We start from the raw sequence: 20,506 nt of genomic DNA, 5'->3' as shown, positions 1-20,506 counted from the left end.
GTCTTGGTTCCCATTTCCCTCCCCTCACCCCGCTCCTTATCAAAACAGTTTTAAATGATTTTATTTTCTGCAGTTCCAAATATCAGACCAAACTCAAGATGTTTCTTTCTGCTTTTACATGTTTTTGTAATCGACCATGGAAATTATTTACCTGTACGCTATGGTAACCCAGTAGTGGTGAACACAGCACTCCTGATTTCCTTGAGAGAGGAAGTAGAGAAGAAGAGAGGAGGAGGAGTTGGAAGAAGTAACGTTTGGAACATCCCTTGTAGGAGTTCTTAGTTCTATACCAATCACTGGACTCGGGGGCATCTCAGGAAATAGTGCAGAGTAGGGATTGTTACCCCAAAATGTGTACCACTATCCCTGCCACAAGTCTTCAGAGACCTAGAAGTGGTCAGTGTCCAGGATCAGGCCTCAAAACAACATCAGGGCTGCAGAGGGAGCGCAGTGGTAGAGTGCTTGATTAGTGTGCACATCCCTGGATTCCAGCTCCAGCGTAGCAAAACACTACACAGATGCACCAGTGGAATGGAGAGAACTGCTTATCAGCATGATGCATCCCCAGAAATGCCAGTATGGCGATGCTCTTTGTGCATGTGTGCTTGAACGCAGGACCTATGTACTGTTCACTCCACGTTAGTGCTCTACCATTTAGGCATAGCTCTGCTTCGAGCTTTTTGGAGTTTACTTGAAGATCTGTTTTCCTGACTTTCTTGCCTGGGTTGCCTTTGAATTGCAATCCTCAGATCTCAGCCTCCTGAGTAGCTAGGATTACAGAAGTGAGCCACTGTGCCTGGTGTTTCCTTGCTTTTAATCCCACATGGAAAAACAACTTTCCCCGGAGAGACTCACTTACAAACAACCTGCTTATTTTCCAAAACCTAGCCAATTCATACATTTGTACTAGAGAGGTTGGGAAAGGTCTGGTGAAAAAAATAGAAACAGGGACTTGGGGAAAGGAGCAGAAATGCTGCAGTGATTTTTTATATGTAGAGAAAGGTAAGATAGCTTAGGACATTTTCCGTCATCACAGTGCGTTTCTGTTTTTCATAATCACCTCTCAGGCTAATTAGGGATGATTTCAGCTCGCAGCTGCTCTCAAGAGGCCTCAGGGCCTGTGCTTGGAGTCTACTTTGAAATCTGCAAGTGTGTAAATATGGTGCAGGTGTCACTGGAGTGATGCGATGGCAATGGGTGCATCCCACAACTGGCCTTGAGTCAGAATCTGCAGCCACTGTGGCTGTGAGGTTGCCCTTGCGAAGAATGGCATATGAATAAACTCAGTGTCCCTTTTATTGCAGCCAAATATCTCACCACAGCTGCAGTTAGGGGACAAAGCCATGGTGTCTGACACCCACAAGGTAAGGGCAGTGTCTCCTGGATTTAGAACTGCCAGTGAACCTTCCAGGAGGTTGCCTGCAGGAGAAACGTAGGGTCTCCTAACTGGAACATAGAAGGAGCTAGGAGGAGTCACAGAGCTCAGACTAGGTAGGAGCTTGAAAATAACAGGTAACCTCATTTCTTCCCTGCCTGCCTGCCTGCCTTCTATTTTTTCCATCCTTCTTTCCTTTTCATCGTTCCTTTTCTTTCACATCCCTCCTTTCTTTCCTTTCTTCCTGTATCTTTTTTCTCCCTTTCTCGCTTCCTTTCCTTTTCTCTCTCCACATTTCCTTTCCTTCTTTCTCTTCTTTTCTTCCCTCCCCTCCCCTCCCCTTCCCTCCCGTTCCCTTCCTTTCCCTTCCCCTTCCCTTCCCCTCCTTTTCCTTCCCTTCCCACCATTACTTTTAAAATATCCCCTCCCCAAGGGTCTCAGGCCTCCCCTCTCCAGGGGTTACTGTTACTCTTCCACTTTTAACAGACCCTCTGGTGTTCCCTACACCAGATACACAGTTACTCCACTCAGCCCTGATGTCACCAAATTCTGCCTGCTCAAACAGGTGCACCTTCCTTTCTCAGCATGGCGAGTGTGGAGAAGGACAAGCCGTGCTGTCTGTCCATCTTCAAAGGCCAGGCCCAAGAAGGTAACACTAGAGGGACAGGCTGCAGGGGCAGTACTTGTTCTGGGGCTTAGGACAGGAGTCATTGTCCTGGACTGAGCTCATTCCAAATGACTGTCTTTCCAGGAAGACCTAGGATAAGCATCAGCTGGTTCAAAGCTACCCTGGGGCAAGAAAGGCCAAGATATTCATCTTCCATTAACTACCAGAAAACTGGAAGTGGCACTGTGGCCCGAGTGGTGAAGTACTCGCGTTGAGCCAAAAAGCTCAGAGACAGCCAGTGCCTAGACCCCAAGTTCACTGCCTCCACTCAACTACCAAAAAAGGAAGTGACAACTGGGAGAGACCAAAAAGAAATGTAATCATTACCCGACTCATGTCACTGTAACCCTTCATAATAACAATAGAAGTATAAAATTTTTCTTAAAAGCCTGAAGTGGAGCTCTGGCTCAAGTGATTGCTAGATTTGAGCAAAAGAAGCTCAGGGACAGCGCTGAGGCCCTGAGTTCAAGCCCTGGGCCAGGACATATAAACACATACATACACACACACACCCCAAACACACACAAAGGGGCTGGAGGAGGGTTAGGAATATTTGACATAGCAAGTTATGGACACATCTCAGATGCCCTACAAGTGACAAATGGATAAAAAAAGAAATGTGCTAATAAATATACCAAAAGTAGAAGTTGAATCCAAAAGATAAACATGAAAACACATACAAGGCTACATGCAAATATCTACATACTGACTAAAGTATGTTATATACAAATATGGAGTCCCATAGTATAACTTAATTGAATAATTTATAGACAGTTGAACAAAATTAATACCTTGAATCTGAAACATGTCCTAAGAGAAATGAGCAGTTGAGGGGGATTCAAATTAAATAAGAGAGGAATGATAAGAATACTGTCACAATAAATAAATGTACACAGGTAAAAGGAAAACCAGGTAACTTGAGTTGTCTGGTTAGGATAGACTGCGGTGGGGGGATTCTTCCCAGTGATGGAAGAGGTAACGTTGATTAAGTTATATTACACAGGTTAAGTTGGCATATTGAATAAGAACTCTAGGGCCAGGAGTTTGGCTGAATGGTAGAGTGCTTGCCTAGCATGCACGAAGACCCCCATTTGATTCCTTGGTACCACATACATAGAAAAAAAAAATAGCTGGAGGTGGTGCTGTGGCTCAAGTGGTAGAGCCCTAGCCTTGAGAAAAATCCAAGGACAGTGCTCAGGCCCTGAGCTCAAGCCCCACCACTGGCAAAAATGAATCAAAACTCTTTGTACAACTAGCTAATGATAAATTTTCTGGTCAGTCATGGGACTTGAACTCAACCTGGGCTATGTCTCTGAGCTCTTCAGCTTAAGACTAGCACTCTACCACTTAAGCCAGAGGGCCATGTCTGGTTTCCTGGTGGTTAACTGGAGATAAGAGTCTCATGGACTTTCACGTCTGGGCTGCCTTTGAACCACGATCCTCAGATCTCAGGCTCCTGAGTAGCTAGGATTACTGGTAGGAGCCACCAGCTCCCAGCTAAAGGTAATTTTCAAAGTCAATTTAATAATTTTTTTTTAAGTGCAGGCTGAGAGTTTGGCTTAGTGGTGGAGTGCTTGCCTAGCATGCATGAAGCCCTGAGTTTAATTTGCTGGAACCAGATACACAGAAAAAGCCAGAAGTAGCACTGTGGCTCAAGTGGCAGAGTGCTAGCCTTGAGCAAAAAGTGTCCAAGGACAGTGCCCAGGCCCTGAGTTCAAGCTCCAGAATTGGCAAAAAAAAAAAAAAAAAAAAAAAAAAGAGTGCAAGCTAGGTACTGGTGGCACATCCTGTAATCCTAGCTACTAAGGAGGTGGAGACCAGGAAAAAGTTCATGAGAGTCTGTCTCAGCCAATAGCTGGACATGGTGGTATGTGTTTGCCATTCAAGCAACATGAAGAGCTGAGAGGGTTGAAGTTCCAGGCCAGTTTGAATATAAAAATGTGTAAGAACTCATCTCAACAGAAAAATCTGGGTGTGTTGGTTCATGTCTGTCATTCTAGCTATAGCAGGAAGCATAAGTAGGAGCGAGGATTATGGTCCAGGCTAGCTCAGGCAAAAAGGCCCTATCTCAAAAATAACTGCAGCAAAAAGGCCTGGAGACATAGCTCTGTCATCAAGCAATTGCTTAGTAAGAGTGATGCCCTGATTTCAAACTCCATACTGTAAAAACAATAAAAGACAGTGGGGAATGTATAGAAGAGTAGGGCATAAATCAAACTGTGGTGTGTGTGTGTGTGTGTGTGTGTGCTGGTACTGACGCTTGAACTCTTGCTCTTTTGCTCAAGATTCGTATTCTACCACTTGAACCACACACCTCACTCCATTTCTGTCTTTTTGCTAGTTAATTGGAGATAATAAGCTCATGAGCTTTTTATCTGCTCAGGCTGGCTTTGAACCATGATATTAGAATCTCACCCTCCTGAGTTCAGCATGAGTTGGATACACATGCTATTTTTAAGTCATGAAGAAGCCTCTTCATAGGTTAAATCATTCCCAGTTTGAATATGTCTATTTTTTTTTCACCACCGGTGGTTTGTCTTACTGCACAAATCATGAAAAGAAGAATAACGGAAATTATCAAAGAACACTAGTCCTAGGAACTCCTAACTGACCATCTTCTGTTAGGTTTATGGGAACACCTGGTAATCTGTGAACAACATTGAAACCACACCAAGAGAACTGAGTACTACAAGAATTCATGACTTGTAGGTTAGAGTTACAGCTTGTAATCCTAGATACTCAGGAAGCTGAAATCTGAGGATCACTGCTTAAAGCCAGCCCAAGTAGGAGAGTTCATGAAACTCTTAACTCCAGTTAGCCACACAAAAGGTGGTAGTGGAGCTGTAGTTCAAGTGGTAGAGCACCAATTTTAAGCACAGAAGCTTAATGACTGGCAATAATAATAATAATGACTATTCTGCTGCCCAATCAAGATAGTTTAGCTTTCTTAACCTTTTGGATAACAAATATTTAATGCATTGTCTGGGAAATTTAAGGATTAAATACAGTCTATCTTTTTCTGACTTGGACTCATAGATTGGTAACAGTACCAGAGTTTGTACTTCAGTTTACTCGGCTTGTTTGCCAAACTTGCTTGCTCAGCTGGAGGTTTCCCACTTGAACTATACCTCCACCCTAGCTTTTGCTAGTTATTTTGGAGATGAAGTTTTAGGGACTTTTCTGCCTGTGTTAAGCTTTAAACTGTGTATCTCCAGGTCTCAGCCTACAGAATACCTAGGATTACAGATACGAGCTACTAGCACCTTTTTTTCTTACTCAGTTTGTGTACTTCTATCTAGGCTATACAGTAATACAGTGTTTCTGAATTTCTGGTAGAAACCCTGTAGGTTCCATAGTCCTAGTCTAAGGTGCAAAATGGAGTGACTGATGCTCTCCTTACACTGTGATGGGGGCTTTTCTCATGTCCACAGAGTGTCACACCAGCCTATGCAAGGAAGAGGGGCTGGGGAAAGGGACAGCTGTCTCCTGGGATTATACTTTCTGGGAAGGCTTTCTCACTTATCCCAGGAATGGGCACTCATTTTCTTCTCCCATGGCACAGCAAAAAAAAAAATGCAATATTTATCAAAGTGATATGGAACTTTCTTCATTGGTTCATTATGGTTCATTATCTTGTTCAAAGATGAAAAGCCAGGCCTCACATATATCACAGTGATGAAATGTTTGTCTAGCATGTATAAGATGCTGTTCAATCTCTAACACTAAGATAAAAAGAGGGAAAGTAAAGAAAACCCAACAAAACAGCAGAGTATACCAAAACACAATCAGAATGATACTTTGAGTCTACCTGTGATGTTTCATTATTCATATTTCTGAATTTAAAAATACTTTTTATAGCTGGGTCCTGGTAGCCTTACCTATCATCCTAGCTACTCAGGAGGCTGAGATCTGAGGACTGTAGTTCAAAGCCAGCCCAGGCAGTTATCTTCAACTAGCCATCAAAAGGCTGTGGAGCTGTGGCTCAAGTGGTAGAGCACCAATTTTGAGTGAAAAAAACGGAGACAGTGCAGTCTCTGAGTTCAAGCCTTACTACCAAACACACACACACACACACACACACACATACACACACACACACACACTGCTTGGGACAGTAGTTTTGCATATTTAAAAGGTGCCTTGTAATAGTACAGTATATGTGCACATGCCTAATGATCAGATCAGAGGAATGTTTCCATCCGTGGGAACATTGGATTCTCAACCCTTTTCCCTCTATCCAACTACTGGTTGTCAGCCATAATTGCTGCTATGCCCTTGGCATGTTAGTGAACTTTGGAAATTCTTCCTCCTGTTCAAACGTGCTCTGCAACTATTGTTCATCCCTTTTCCTGCCCCCTTCATATTCCCAAATTTAAACTAAACTCAAAACTCCACACGTCTCAATTTTTTCCACCCTTCCCATTCCTTATGTATTTCCTGGTTTTCAAAAAGGACAATGGACCTAGGTTCTGGCTCCCTGTTCTCATAACTGCACCCATCAATCATCCTCCAGTCTCTGCTTAGCTTCCCCAGTCTTAAGTGGATTTGCACAACCCACCTGACTGGTTGAGTCAGCAGTGAACAATCTATGCCTATTTCTGTTTCAATTAGCGGTCAGACAAGAGGGAGCCAGAGCCACAGAAACTCAAATCTTACCTTTCGGGGTTTCTGTGACCACTGGGTTTGAAGTTCTACTTCTACCTGTGGCTTGTCTCTCTTCTCATCTGAGCATGGAGGAATATCTGCTTCGCTTTGCTGTATCTTCTTGCCACTAGAAAGTTAGTTCAGACAAGGTGCTGAGCTGAGCATTTCCAAAGTCAGGGTAGATGAAGTCTGATGTAGAGGAGACCCCGCCCCTGAATTCTCCACCGTGGATCCATTCCATTAGCCAACACTTGACAAATTTGCAGGAGAAAGGGCATACACGTTAATTGACTTAATATCACTCCTCGGAATGCATCACAGAGAGCAAAAGAATAATGAGGTTTGAGAGCTTCAAGTGTGTGTGGGGGGGGATAATGCTGTCCACTTACTGAAGATGAAGAGGGTAATTAGAGGAACAGATGGAAGTAGTGAGAGGTTGTGGCAGGGAGTGCCTGAGAATGGCGTCCACTGCCTCTTGCCTGGCTGGTGATTAGCTCCTATTCTCTGGCTAAAGAAACTTCACAGAAGAGACTCATGACCATTCACTTTCGTTTGGAGGCACTGTTTAGGCAGCTATGAGAACAAGAGGAGAAACCAAACCACTCCAGTTTGCTGTTTTCCCACTCAAAATAACCAGCATACCAATGCCTCCTATTTTGGGTGACATATTCTCATTTCCTCTTCCCGTTCTTGTAAGTGTGCTGTTGCATTCAAGGGAGCTTGGGCACTGCCCCTTTGCCTTTTTGTTCAAGGGTGGCGCTCTACCACTTGAGCCACAGCTCCACTTGTGGCTTTTTCTGTATCTGGGGTACTGAGGAACCGAACCCAGGGCTTGGTGCATATAGTAGGATGGGGCACCTGGTGAGCTGTGGATGTGGGCGCGAGGTGAAGTGAGTGGCAGGGGGAAGGCTGGGGTGCAATCAGAGGGTGGCACAGAGGGTGGGGCGGGGCTGGAGGAGGCTGGGTTGCCGCCCCGCCTTCTTGTCCCCTCTGTGAGTGACAGTCCCTCCTGGGGGGTGGGGTCAGGGGCGTGGCGAGGGCGGGGCTCCCGCTGGGGACGCCCGGGCGATCTCAGTGTGTCTTGGGGCTCTGGTCCCTGGCTGGAGCTCCTCCGTCTGCCTGCGCCATGGTGGACTTGCTGGGCGGGCGGCACCTGGTGACCCGGGAGGGCAGGGCGGTGGAGGCAGAGGCGGCGCTGCAGAACAAGGTGGTGGCGCTGTACTTTGCGGCGGGTCGCTGCGCGCCCAGCCGCGACTTCACACCGCTGCTCTGCGAGTTCTACGCGGCGCTGGTGGGCGAGGCGCGGCGGCGGCGGCGGCCCGCGCCCTTCGAGGTGGTCTTTGTGTCCTCCGATGGCAGCGTGCATGAAATGCTGGCCTTCATGCGCGAGCTGCACGGGGACTGGCTGGCGCTGCCCTTCCACGACCCCTACCGGCAGTGAGTGGGGGTCTGGGGGTGGCAGGCAGGAGGAGAATGGCTGGTGAGGGGGATGGGGGGGCGTGGGTGAAAGGGTCCTGGCCAGGTAAGGCCAGCCTGAGGCTGAAGTCACGTCATAAAGTGGATTGTCCTTGCTCCTCCTCTCCTCCTGCCTCTGCACAGATGGGAATTTCTGGGTTCCCCCCCCCCCACCTCCCCTCAGTCCTGGGGCTTGAGCTCAGGGCCTGAGCATTGTCCTTGGGCTTTCTCAAGGCCAGAGCTCTACCACTTGAGCCACAGCACCACTTCCAGCTTTTTCTGTGTACCCAGGAATCGAACCCAGGTCGTGGTGCACTCTACCACTAGGCCCATCCCCTCATAGATGCATAGTTAACTGGAAGGAACCACATTCTTCTCTTACGCACGCATGCTCTTGGGTGAGCTAGGTACACCGCCCAAGACAAAGTTGCTCAGCCTTGGGCAGCCGTGGGACCTCTGTTATAGGGGGATACAAGCCTTACTGAGTCTAAATGACAGCCCTAACCCTTTCAGTCATGGCGCCATTTCGGTTTTTGAGTGGTTAATTGGAGATCATTGTCTCAGACTTTCCTGCCTGGACTGGTTCTGAGCCAAGATTCTCAGATCTCAGACTCCTCAATAGGTAGGATCACCAGTGTGAGGGAGGGAGGGAGGGAGGGAGGGAGGGAGGGAGAGAGAGAGAGAGAGAGAGAGAGAGAGAGAGAGAGAGAGAGAGAGAGAGAGAGAGAGAGAGAGAGAGAGAGAGAGAGAGAGAGAGAGAGAGAGAGAGAGAAACTGAGAATGTGTGTGTGTGTGTGTATGTTTTTTTTTTAAATGCTATTTTTTTGTTAAGAAAAAGTTCTACATAAGTACAGGTGTGGTTTTTCTCAGAGTATTTTCAACCTGAGTTTGATTGCACCTGTGGATATTTTACACTTGGATATGGCAAGCTCACTGCATGTTTATATTTGGGTTCAAATATAACCATTTCACATACACCATATGGCGACTTGACTCTTAATTTCATTCTCAATATTAATTTCCTACTGGTTTCCAATTCCATTCTGCAACAGCTGGATGAAGCAATCTTGTGGATTATTGATCACTGAGCTTTATTAATGAGACTATGATTAGTCTGGTCATGGCTTCCTGTATCTTTGAACACAAGGTGTATTCTCATAGTGGAGTAGGGAAATAGGAACGTTCCCTGGAGAGGGTGACAGTTTATCTTTGACCTGGGTGCTGAAAGCAGCGCAGAACTGGATGGGGCTATGGGGGAGGTTAGCCAACAGAAGAGGATCTACTTGTGAGTCTTTTTTCCTCTGAGGGCTCCGGTTCCCAGGGAGGAAATCAGATTACAGTCACCTTGAGGCCCTAGTGACTTAACCTCAGTAAAGAAGGAAGGGATTTGCCCCACTGGGCTGGCTGAGAGCCTTCAGAACTGCACAGGCTGGAGCTGCGTCCCTAAAAGAATCCCAGGAACAGTGAAAAGACCACTTAAGGGTACAGCTTAGGAACAGTCAATCACATCCTCCACATGTCACTGAATTTGCTAAGGAGAGTCCCATATGGCTTAGGACATATTTAAAATGCATGAAACTTTAACCATCACCAGTATATGTACACTAGAGGTTTCTTCTCTTTTATATGTGTGCTTATTTATTTATTTATTTATTTATGCCAGTACTGGGGCTTGAACTCAGGACCTAGCATTCTCATTTGATTTTTTTTTCACTTAAGGCTGATACTCTACTACCTGAGCCACACCTCTACCTCTGATTTCTCCTTCTTTCCTCTTTTGCTTTCTTTCTTTCTTTTTTCATTCATTCATTCTTTCTCTCTTTCTTTCTTGCCTTTCCTTTTTCTCTCCTCCTTTCTTCCTCCTTGCTTCTTTCCTTCTCTATCTTCTCCTTCCTTCCTTCTTCCTCTTTTTCTTTTCCTGCATTCCTTTCTTTCTTCTTTCCTTCATTTCTCTCTCCTTCCTTCCTTCCTTTTTTCTCTTTCTCCCTCTTTCTTTCTCTCTTCCTTCCTTTCTTTCTTTCTTTCTTTCTTTCTTTCTTTCTTTCTTTCTTCCTCTCTCTCCTCCTTTCTTCCTTCTTCCTTCCTCTTCCTCCTTTTCGCCTCCTCCTTCTCTTCCCTCCCTCCCTCCCTTTCTCTCTCCCTCCCTCCCTCTTCCTTCCTTCCTTCCTTCCTTCCTTCCTTCCTTCCTTCCTTCCTTCCTTCCTTCCTTCCTTCCTTCCTTCTGTCTCTTCCCTCCTTTGTCCGACCTTCCTTCCTTCCTGCCTTCCTTCCTTCCTTTACATGTGCTGGTACTGGGACTTGAACTCCAGGCCTCCAGTCTCACTTGACTTTTTCACTCAAGGCTGGAATTCTACTACTTGAGCCACTCTTCTCCTTTTGGCCTTTTGCTTATTAATTGCAGGTAAGACACTCAAGGACTCTTCTGAATGGGCTGGCTTTGAACTGTGATCTTCAGATCTCAGCCTCCCAGGTAGCTAGGATTACAGGAGTGAGCCACAGGCATTGGATGAGTTTTCTCTTGAGTGAAGGATACACAAGATTCCTGGCACTGGGTGCTGGTGGCTCACGACCATAACCCTAGCTAATCAGGAGGCTGAGATCTGAGGCAGCCAGGGCATGAAAGTCTCTGAGACACTTATCTCCAATTAACAACCAGGAAACCGGGACTGGCGCTGTGGCTCAAGTGGTATGGCTCAAGTGGTAGAGAATTAGGCTTGAGCTGAAGAACTCAGGGACAGGACCCATGTCCAGAGTTCAAGTCCCACAACTGGCAAAAAAAAAAAAGATTCCTGGCTTCATTTATATGTATGTGTAGAGCTGCTCTGTAAGTTTTTAAATGGTAGGGCTGGGTGTCAGAGTTCAGTGGTAACTGCTTAGCATGTTTTAAGACACTGGTTTTGAGACTCAGGACTTGAAATCTGAAGTTTAAAGTAGTTCATCTAAGGTGAGAAAGGAAGTTTCTCAGGCATGCTTGTCACATATTGAAGGTACCACCTCCTTTTGTGGCCAGTGGCTGTGATGTTAAGTACTGCAAAATGGACAACTGAAACATCACTGTCGGTGGCTCCGTGGTCAGGACTAGCACAGAAGAGGAGCCCATCCCCTCAGCAGGGGGCCTGGCTGTCCCTGTGCCCTGCCCAGGCCTGGACCACCAGGCCCTCCCTCGGCAGGTGCAGAAGTGCTAACCTGGTCTTCTCTCTACCCTTCCACAGTGAACTGAAGAAGCGATACAACATCACCACCATCCCCAAGCTGGTGATCGTGAAACACAATGGGGAGGTCATCACCAACAAAGGGCGGAAGCAGATCCGGGAGCGGGGGTTGGCCTGCTTCCAGGACTGGGTAGAGGTGGCCGAAGTCTTCCAGAATTTCTCAGGTTGATCTGGAGGGACCCTGGAGGGCAGGGCCAGGGGCAACTGCTGCCATGCCAACACTGAAGAAGGAAGAACTCTTTTGTGTCCTCTGTAGATTTTCATTTTCTTTCAAAACAGAGTGGCAAGCTGTGACAAAATAAATATTGCTGGGGGGGGGGAATCCTCTTCCTCCTATAGCTTGATTAGTTTGTAGTTGATTTTTACATAATCTTATCCACCTAACACTGCCTAGTAAGCCTCTTCAGGGAAAACAATCTATTTATTGATAAAAGAAATCTGTTTGGTCAATCTCATTTTAATAATATTCTGCTATAACCAGGTATTAATTAGATTTGTAAACGTAATACTTTAATAAACAAATGTTTACACTTTGAGTGGCTCAGTTGTTTTTCTTTCCTGTTCTTAACCAAGTGCCATTAGGAGAAAAAATGAGTTACTCAGTACATACCATGCTTCAACTATTTCTTTTTACAAGTGAGAGTTTTAAATTATGTGGCTTCTTGAAAATTTTCTCTGCTTTGTCTTCATTTTTAATACTTAATACTATTTTTTTATTTGCCAGTCCTGGGGCTTCAACTCAGAGCCTGAGCATTGTCCTTGGGCTTTCTCAAGTCTAGAGCTCTACCACTTGAGCCACAACACCATTTCTGGCTCTTTCTATGTATGTGGTACTGAGGAATTGTACCTGAATCTTCATGCTAGGCAAGCACTCTACCACTAGGCAAAACTCCCACTAGGCCAAACTCCCAGCCCAAAAGGGTTTTTTTAGTTTGAGATTTTTTAAATGTATTTTTTTTTGATCTTTTCCTTTTTGGTATTGGGGATCGAACCCAGGACATTTCACTTGCTAGGCAAATGCTTTGCCACTGAGCTATATCCCAGCCCGTAATACTATTTAAAAAAATTTTTTTGTGGGTCATGGGGCTTGAACTCAGCCTGGCCTTAATACTATTTTTGTAGTGTTAAATATTTTTTGTTGTTGTTAAAATAGACTTTCTTCTCCCCTCCCCCTCCTTCCCTCCCTCCTTCCTTTCCTCCTTCTCTCCCTCCTTTCTGTCTTCCTTCCCTCCCTCACTCCCCTCTTTTCCTCTTTCCCTTCCTCCCCTTTTCTTCCCTTACTCCCCCTCTCTCTTTTCCTCCCTCCTTCCTTCCATATTTCTCTTTCTCCCTCCCATTCTTCATCCTTCTCTTTTCATTGTTAAACACTCTAACACCAAACTACATCCTCAGCTCCTTACTTTTTGTTTATATTTTAATTTTTTATTCTTAACATTTTAAATACTTTAATTAACTTACATTAGTTATACAGAGGAGAGCTTTCATTTTTACATTATAATGCTTTAATAGCATTGTAATAACCTAGAGAGAAATAAAAGTTTCAAAGCTATGTACAGTCATGTACTTAATGGCATTTTGCTCAGCATCTCCAATGGTGGTCCCAGGAGATATAATGAAACCAAGAAATTCTTTTACTTTATTTATTGTCAGGGTAATGTATAGAGGGGTTACAGTTACATTTGTCAGGTAGTAGGTGCATTACTTCTCACACATTGATACCCCTTCTCATGTTTTTGTCACCATTTCCCTCCCCACATCCCCTCCCAATCATCTTCTTTTCCCCCTTCCCTTTCCTATTTCAAATAAACAAATAAACATGCATACAATATACCAAGAAACAAAGTCAGGTACAATAACATTATGAGATTAACCAAAGGGCAAAAAAGAGAAGAGAAATAACAGTGCATTAAGAACAACAATCACACAAGATAAAGCTCTTGTTTCCATATCCTAGAGCTCCTTTCATTTAGTCTCATCCCATATGACCTTATGTACATAGGTTTTGAGATGTAATCTTCTGCTAGGAGAGTCCTAGATATGTACTAATTATTACAAATGAGGGAAACCATTGAGCCTATGTTCCTTTGGGTCTGGCTTAGTTCACTTAATGTGATTTTTTTCCAAGTCTTTCCATTTCCTTACAAATGAAGCCAAGAAATTCTTTTTTATTGTAATTAATAAAATGGTTACATGATATTTGCCAGATAGAAGGTGCATTAATTCACATACACTGATACCCTTTCACATGTCTTGGTACCCATTACCCTTCTCCCCCCCACCCATCTTGGTTTTCCCCCCTTCCCTATCAAATTTCAAATAACCAAATACAAATAAATTCAATATATCAGATAACAAAGTGAGATACTGTAACAATATGAGATACCCAAGGGACGGCAAAGGAGATGAGAGATAACATAGTACATTAAGGACAACAATCATTCATTGTATGGATTTTGTTTCAATATCCTGGAGGTCCTTTCAATTAGCTTCATACTATATGGCCTTATGTATCAAGATTTTGCTCTATTGCAGATCTTTGCTAGTAGAGCCCAAGGTTTCTACTGATTATGACAAATGAGGGAAACCATTGAGCCTAAGTTCCTTTGAGTCTGGCTTACTTCACTTAATATGATATGATTTTTTCTAAGTCTTTCCCTTTCCTAACAAATGGGGCAATGTCATTCTTTCTGACAGCAGCATAGAATTCCATTGTGTACAAATACCACAACTTGTTGATCCACTCATCAACTGAGGGACATCTAGGTTGGTTCCTTATCTTTGCTATGGTGAATAATGCTGCAATGAACATTGTTGTGCTAGTGGATTTAGTATGCCCTAGTGTCTGGATGGTTGGGTAAATGCCAAGTAGTGGAATATCTGGGTCATAAGGGAGCTCTATGTTTAGCCTTTTGAGGAACTGCCATATTGCTTTCCATAGTGGTTGAACGAGTTTGCACTCCCACCAACAGTGTAGTAGTGATCCCTCCTGGCCACATCCCCTCCAGGGTCTGTTGTTATTAGTTTTCATGATCCTGGCCATTCTAACTGGAGTGAGGTGGAATCTTAGAGTTGTTTTGATTTGCATTTCTTTTATGACCAGAGATGTTGAGCATTTCTTCATGTGTCTATAGGCCATTTTTGTTTCTTCTTCAGAGAAGACTCTCTTTAAGTCTTTGGCCCATTTTTTAATGGGATGGTTGTTACTTTGGAGATTAGTTTTGGAGTGACTCAATTTTTTGAGTTGTTGATATATTTTAGATATGAGGCCTTTGTGCGTTGTTTGGTTGGTGAAGATCTTCTCCCACTCTGTAGGCTTCCTAATTAATTTACTAGCTATGTCCTTTGCTATACAAAAGCTCTGCAGTTTAATGCAGTCCCACTTATCCAGCCTTTCTCTGATTTGTTGTGATTCTTGATCCTTATTAAGAAAGTTTCGACCTGTGGCAAGGAGGCCTAGTGTATCTCCTCTTCCTTCCTGTAAAGTTTTCAGTGTGTCAGCTTTTACCTCCAGGTCTTTGATCCATTTGGAGTTAATTCTAGTGCAGGGTTACAAAGAAGGATCCAACTTTAGTTTTCTGCAGGTGCTTAACCAGTTCTGCCAGCACAACTTGTTGAAGAGGCTGTCTTTCTTCCATTCTATTTTTTTGGCTCCCTTGTCAAAGATTAGGTGGCCATAGGTCTGTGGTTTAATATCTGGGTCCTCAGTTCTATTCCATTGGTCTTCAGGCCTGTTCTTGTGCCAGTACCAAGCTGTTTTGATAATTGAAGCCAAGAAATTCTTATCAGCTACTGACAACGACCATGTTTACACAAAACCCTGACCATTCTCTCAGTCTGTGCCTATCACTATGCAAAGCAGGAATATATATACATCTTCAAGATCAACCTTAACATTCCCATGCACACAGTACCATATCCATAACCCCATACCACATAACCCCTCCGACATAAACATCATGCCACACAGCCCACACCCCACACATATGTGTACACACACACACACACACACACACACACACACTCCTCCAGAGGAAGAAAGGAGATGACATAGAAGCTCACCAGTTAGGTGAATGGAAACTGTTGGCCAGAATGACTTCGATTGACTTCATAGACACAGAGACACACCATGGAGGTATTGACCTTAATTTTCCTATTTTTTTTTGGGAAGCTCCCTCTCTGTGAGCTCATCCTGCCTACCTACAACCATCTGAGTTTTGACATAGTAACACAAAGTATAGGTTGGAAAAAAACTTCTGCAACAAATGTCATGCTGGGAAAACAGGATCTATATGCAGAAGATGGAAACTGGATTCCTGTCTCTAATATCAATTCAAAGTGGATCAAAGACATCAATATCCCATCGGAGACCGTGAAACTACTACAGGACAGAGTAAAGGAGACACTAGCCTTTGTATTGGCAAGAGTTTCCTGAGTAGAAATCCAGGAGCTTAATAATTAGAACTGACAAATGAGATTACATCAAGCTAAAAAGCACAGTAAAGGTCCTAAGCTAAAAATACAGCTTAGAGAATGTGAGATAGTTGCCAGCTATACATCATCTGACAAGGATCTAATTAGCAGAATACATAAGGAACTTAAAAAACATCCGCTAAAAAGAAAATAATCCATGGACAAAGATGCTAAATAGACACTTCTCCAAAGAAGAAGCATAAATGGCCAATGAATACGTGAAGAAATGCTGAAAATCTTCAGTCATAAAAGAAATGCAAATCAAAACAATTTTGAGATCCATCTCAATCACCAGAATTTCCACCGTCAAGAGTATGAACAATAAATGCTGTCAAGGATGTAGAAAGAAGACACTTAAATACACTTTTGGTGGGACTATAAATTAGTGTAATCACTATGGAAGTCAGTATGGAGACTCTTCAAAAAACTAAAAATAGAACCACCCTATAATCCAGTAATACCACTCTTGGGCATGTATTTAAAAGATTGTAAGTCAGGATATAATGTAGACACCTGCACAGTCAGGTTTATTACAGCACAATCTTGTACAGGGAAGTTAAGCCTATTGAAAATATAAGGATATGAAAGCATACAGGGCCATATGCCTGACCAGACTGATTAAAGTATTGTATACATAGGGGTGGATTTCCATCATGTTGCTCCTTTGAACAATTAGCAGACAGTTTAATAAAAAATGCCTACCACTGACCAGAGTTTAGAGATGTAGGTGCTTTGGGAATTGTGAGGAAGAACCTGGGCAAATCTTGGAGACCTTAAAATTTGGAAAGCTGGGGCTGGGAGTTTGGCCTAGTGGTAGAGTGCTTGCCTAGCATGCATGAAGACCTGGGTTCGATTCCTCAGTACCACATCCATAGAAAAAAAGCTGGAAGTGGTGCTGAGACTCAAGTGGTAGAGCTCTAGTCTTGAGAAAGTCCAAGGACAGTGCTCAGGCCCTGAGTTCAAGCCCAGGACTGGCAAAACAAACAAACAAACAAACAAACATTGGAAAGCTTTGCAGATTCTGAGGTAGCATTTGTTTTCTTGGCTGGAATGGTTTTTCTCTCCTGTCTCAGTTTGGGGTGTGAGTGATGGACCAGTTGCTATAGTGAGAGACGCTGGTTCCAAGTGAGAGTTGAACTTAATTGATGGTAAATTCCTGGATCAGAAGAGAGAGTGAGCCCACCAAATTCTTCCCTGGTGTCACTAATTGGAGAACTGCCCAGTAGTTGAGATGGACTGCGTTTGTTGTCTAAATATGACAAAGATTTGAAGGAAAGGACACAAGAAGATTGACTAAGAAGCTGGGAACTTAGCAAGGAGCAAGAAGAAAAGCCGTAGACCATTTGCCTCTTGGAAACTGGCTGGTCTGTAGAAGCCCCTGAAAGGAGCCTCTCTGGGCTTTATCCTGTGTGAGGCCTCGACAGCTGGGAAGAGATGTTTAAAGAACAGAATGTCAAAAGACAGTGTAGGAGTAAAAGATGGATTACAAGTACTGAGCTAGATGGAAGCGAAATGGAACAGACTTCTGGGAAAAGTAGCCAGGAGACCTGGGATATCTTCCTAAGTTTCTCCTCATCTTCTTCCCTCCCTTCCCCCTCCCCTGCTTACACCTCAACCGGAGTCCTGTCTTGTGTGGATTGGCTAATGTGATGTTTATGTGTTCCTGTGAGCACTGTCACTGGATGCCTCACTTTTGAGTCTCAGAGCACAGATGGGCTGGCTCTGGTCCACGGGTCTGAGCCTGGCTCCTCTGCAGCTCATATTGACCTCTTCTCCTTTCCCATGTTGTCTACACAGTTCTAAATCTTCCTCACGATGGGGACATCTCCCCAGAAATATGTGCTCAGCAAAGGTGGGTGGTCCCTCCCCTGGACTGTGTGGGATGCAAGTCTCCCAGTCTGATAATCTTAGCTATAATCCTGGTAAAAATCCTCTTGGGATTTTTAGGGGACCCTTGTCAGTGTGTCCCCTAAACTGTCACCCCAACTGAGGCTGAGGGAGTTCCAGCTTCCTTTGCTCCAATCACTGGTTGTTGTGGAAGCCCCAGGGCAAAGATGCGAGGTCTGGAGGCAGCTGTGGAGTGTCCCAGCTGTGAGGAGGGGAGGGCAGGGAGGGGGAGGAAAAGGGGGAGGGAGGGTTAATTGTGCAGATCACAGCTGTGATCATGGGCTAGAGAGCTGTCAGAACTCTGGACAAAGAAGGAGATGGGAAGTACATGGCCTTCTGAGTCATTCCCGGCTCTCAGAAGAGGAGCACAGCCCTCTCATCCTTTCTTTCAGCTTATTCTTGCCACCCTTGGAAAGGTGTAGTCTGTGGCATTGTTGGCCAGTGCCAATGTGGCTGTGAGGTAACCCTTCGGCTCGTTCCCAGTCCCGCTATGCAGCAGGGGTTGATGGGAAGTCACTAGGCAATGACATGTGTTGTGGCCACCTCTGCCTTTGCTACTTGATGTCATGCACTGGGGTTCCCACAGCTCTGGAAGTTTCTGTCTGAGGTAGGGTGCTGGTTTCTCATGAGGGCTCTTGCTGGCTGGTAAACACGGTGTCCTGACATGGCCTTTTCCTCTTTGTATGTGGAGAGATAGATGTCTGGCCTCTTCCTTTTGCCTTGTACTTCTTTGCTTAGGTTTGTTGTTGCTGTTTTTTGGCAGCCCTGGGGCTTGAACTCCCAGGTCTGTATACTGCCCTTGGTCTTTCTCAAGGCTAGTGTTCTACCACTTGAGCCACAGCACCACTTCCAGTTTTTTCTGTGTATGTGGTACAGAGGAATTGAACCTAGGACTTCATGCATGCCAGGCACGCACTCTTTGTACCATTAGGCTTCGGCTTAGCTTTTTCACTTAAGGCTGGCACTCTACCATGTGATCCATACCTCCATTTCGGTCTTCTGGCTGACTAATGAGAGATAAGAATCTCAGAAATGTTCCTGTTGGGCTGCTGGGTTGTTCAGGCAACTGAAGTGGCAGCAGAGACCACTCCCTCTTCTGATAAACGGCTGCCTTCCCGTACACCTGCACAGTGCTGATTGTGTCTGCTTGAGTGTCGCCTGTACGATGTTGATTGAGTCACAGTCAGAGTGAAGAAAAGTCCCCATGAGCTAAAAATATTTTTCTACCCCTGCCCAAAAAGCCCAGCGTGCTTAGGTTCTGGTGCAACCTCTCTCAGCCCAACCAGGGAGGATTCGTTCGGGAGCATACGCCACTAAACTTTCCTTTGTCTCGACTTACCCTTGTGTATCTCTTCTTTCTTGAACTCTTACAGTTGCCACTCAGTCTGGTTTCATACTAATATCCACAGGTCTCAGCCTCCTGAGTAGTTATGATTACAGATGTGATCTACTAGTGCCTGGTTGTTGATGTCCTCCTCCTCCCCTTCCTCCTCCTCCTCTTCCTCCTCCTCCTCCTCCTTCTTTGAACCCAGTCATTCCTCATGAGGGACACACTGTATGACTGCATTTAGCCTAAACTAGCTCCCCAAGGCCCCATTTCCAAAGAGTGACCTTGGCGATTACAGCTGCCCAATCAGCCATTTCAGCTCATAACAAGAACTCTGAGAACTGAGAGTCATCAATGCCTCAAACATGAAATCCAGGGCCTCACAGGAGGAGGCTATGGTGGCACTGTCAGGACACCCCAACACACTGATTCCTCCTTTGTCTTCATTCTTGATGCATTTTGTGTCCAGATGAACCTTCATCATTGAAGTGGGATGCAGGGAAGCTGGACAGGTGACACATCAAATGACCATGAATTTAAGACCCTGTGGCTGCAGACACAAGAGTGAAAAATGGCCTAAAAGTGCCTTTGGAAGCGTGTTCGTGTGTGCCATGAGCTGGTGCTTGTGATTTAGGTCAGGAAAGACAATTCTACTAGAAGAGTCTCATTGGACACAGGCTGGGGGAGGGGAGGGACAGCCAAGTGCAGAGTGGGGGCTTCCGGCCTGTGTAGGTTACACACTGAGCCTATGAGGGGTAAATGTCCCCCTTGCTCTGGGGGATTCAGGAGTGCTCCGTCCCTGCTCCTTTTCCTGGATCTAGGTAGTTGGACACACGTGTGAACCTGGAGAATGTAGTTCACATTAGGCTCGAGAAACAGGCACATCTCTTTGTTATTATTAATAATAACAACATTTATTTGGTAATAATCTATTATAAGAAACTTAGAAGCCATATGAGGAGGCAGACATGGAATAAAGATCTGTACTTAAGTCACATGGAGCCTGGCTCACAGGCTGTAGATTTCCTTTCTCTCCTTGGGAGAAACAGGAACTGCTCCACACTGCCCCCTAGTGCCAACATGCATGGCAGCCCCTTGAATCTGAGCAAAGAATTCAACCTCTTCTCTTTCCCTATCCTGTAGGGGCCAGCTAGGAGCAGACCCTTTCCTGGAAGTGGGATTGTCTGATCTATCTCTCCATTTAGGGCAGAGGAGAGACAGTGGAAAGCAGGGTCAAGCCCTGGAACTAGACCTCCCCCCTTTCTTTCCCTCCTTCCCTCCTTCCTTCTTTCCTTCCTTCCTTTCCTTCTTTCTTTCTGTACCAAGGTTTCAACTCAGGGCTTCAAATTTGCTTAGCTTGCTTGCTCAACTTGCTTGCTCTTCCATCCTAGCCTTTTGCCGATTAATCACAGATGGAGTCCCACAGACTTTTCTGCCTAGGCTGGCTTTGAACAGGATTACAGCCTCCC

The 20,506-nt window shown here is 44.8% G+C and overlaps 1 protein-coding gene across 1 annotated transcript; it reads left to right on the top strand.

Annotated features, from left to right (window-relative positions):
• Window positions 1–7,756: 7,756 nt before the first annotated feature.
• On the top strand, window positions 7,757–11,700 carry Nxnl2 (nucleoredoxin like 2). Its single transcript, XM_090329782.1, has 2 exons — window positions 7,757–8,123; window positions 11,354–11,700. The coding sequence occupies exons 1-2, from the start codon at window positions 7,813–7,815 to the stop codon at window positions 11,520–11,522; spliced, it is 480 nt and encodes a 159-aa protein (XP_090185908.1). The 5' UTR covers window positions 7,757–7,812; the 3' UTR covers window positions 11,523–11,700.
• Window positions 11,701–20,506: the final 8,806 nt, after the last annotated feature.

This window comes from Megascapheus bottae, chromosome 3 (genome assembly GCF_031878675.1).
Source record: "Megascapheus bottae isolate mThoBot1 chromosome 3, mThoBot2.hap1, whole genome shotgun sequence".
Taxonomy (NCBI): Eukaryota; Metazoa; Chordata; class Mammalia; order Rodentia; family Geomyidae; genus Megascapheus; species Megascapheus bottae.
This window is presented reverse-complemented; position numbering and strand designations above follow the sequence as displayed.

What these genes read in the sequence shown, in the direction of transcription:
- Nxnl2 (XM_090329782.1), top strand. Translation starts at nt 7,813, where the DNA reads ATGGTGGACTTGCTGGGCGGGCGGCACCTGGTGACCCGGGAGGGCAGG. An exon ending in TTCCACGACCCCTACCGGCA is followed by an intron (nt 8,124 to 11,353) that starts GTGAGTGGGGGT and finishes ACCCTTCCACAG; the next exon opens with TGAACTGAAGAAGCGATACA.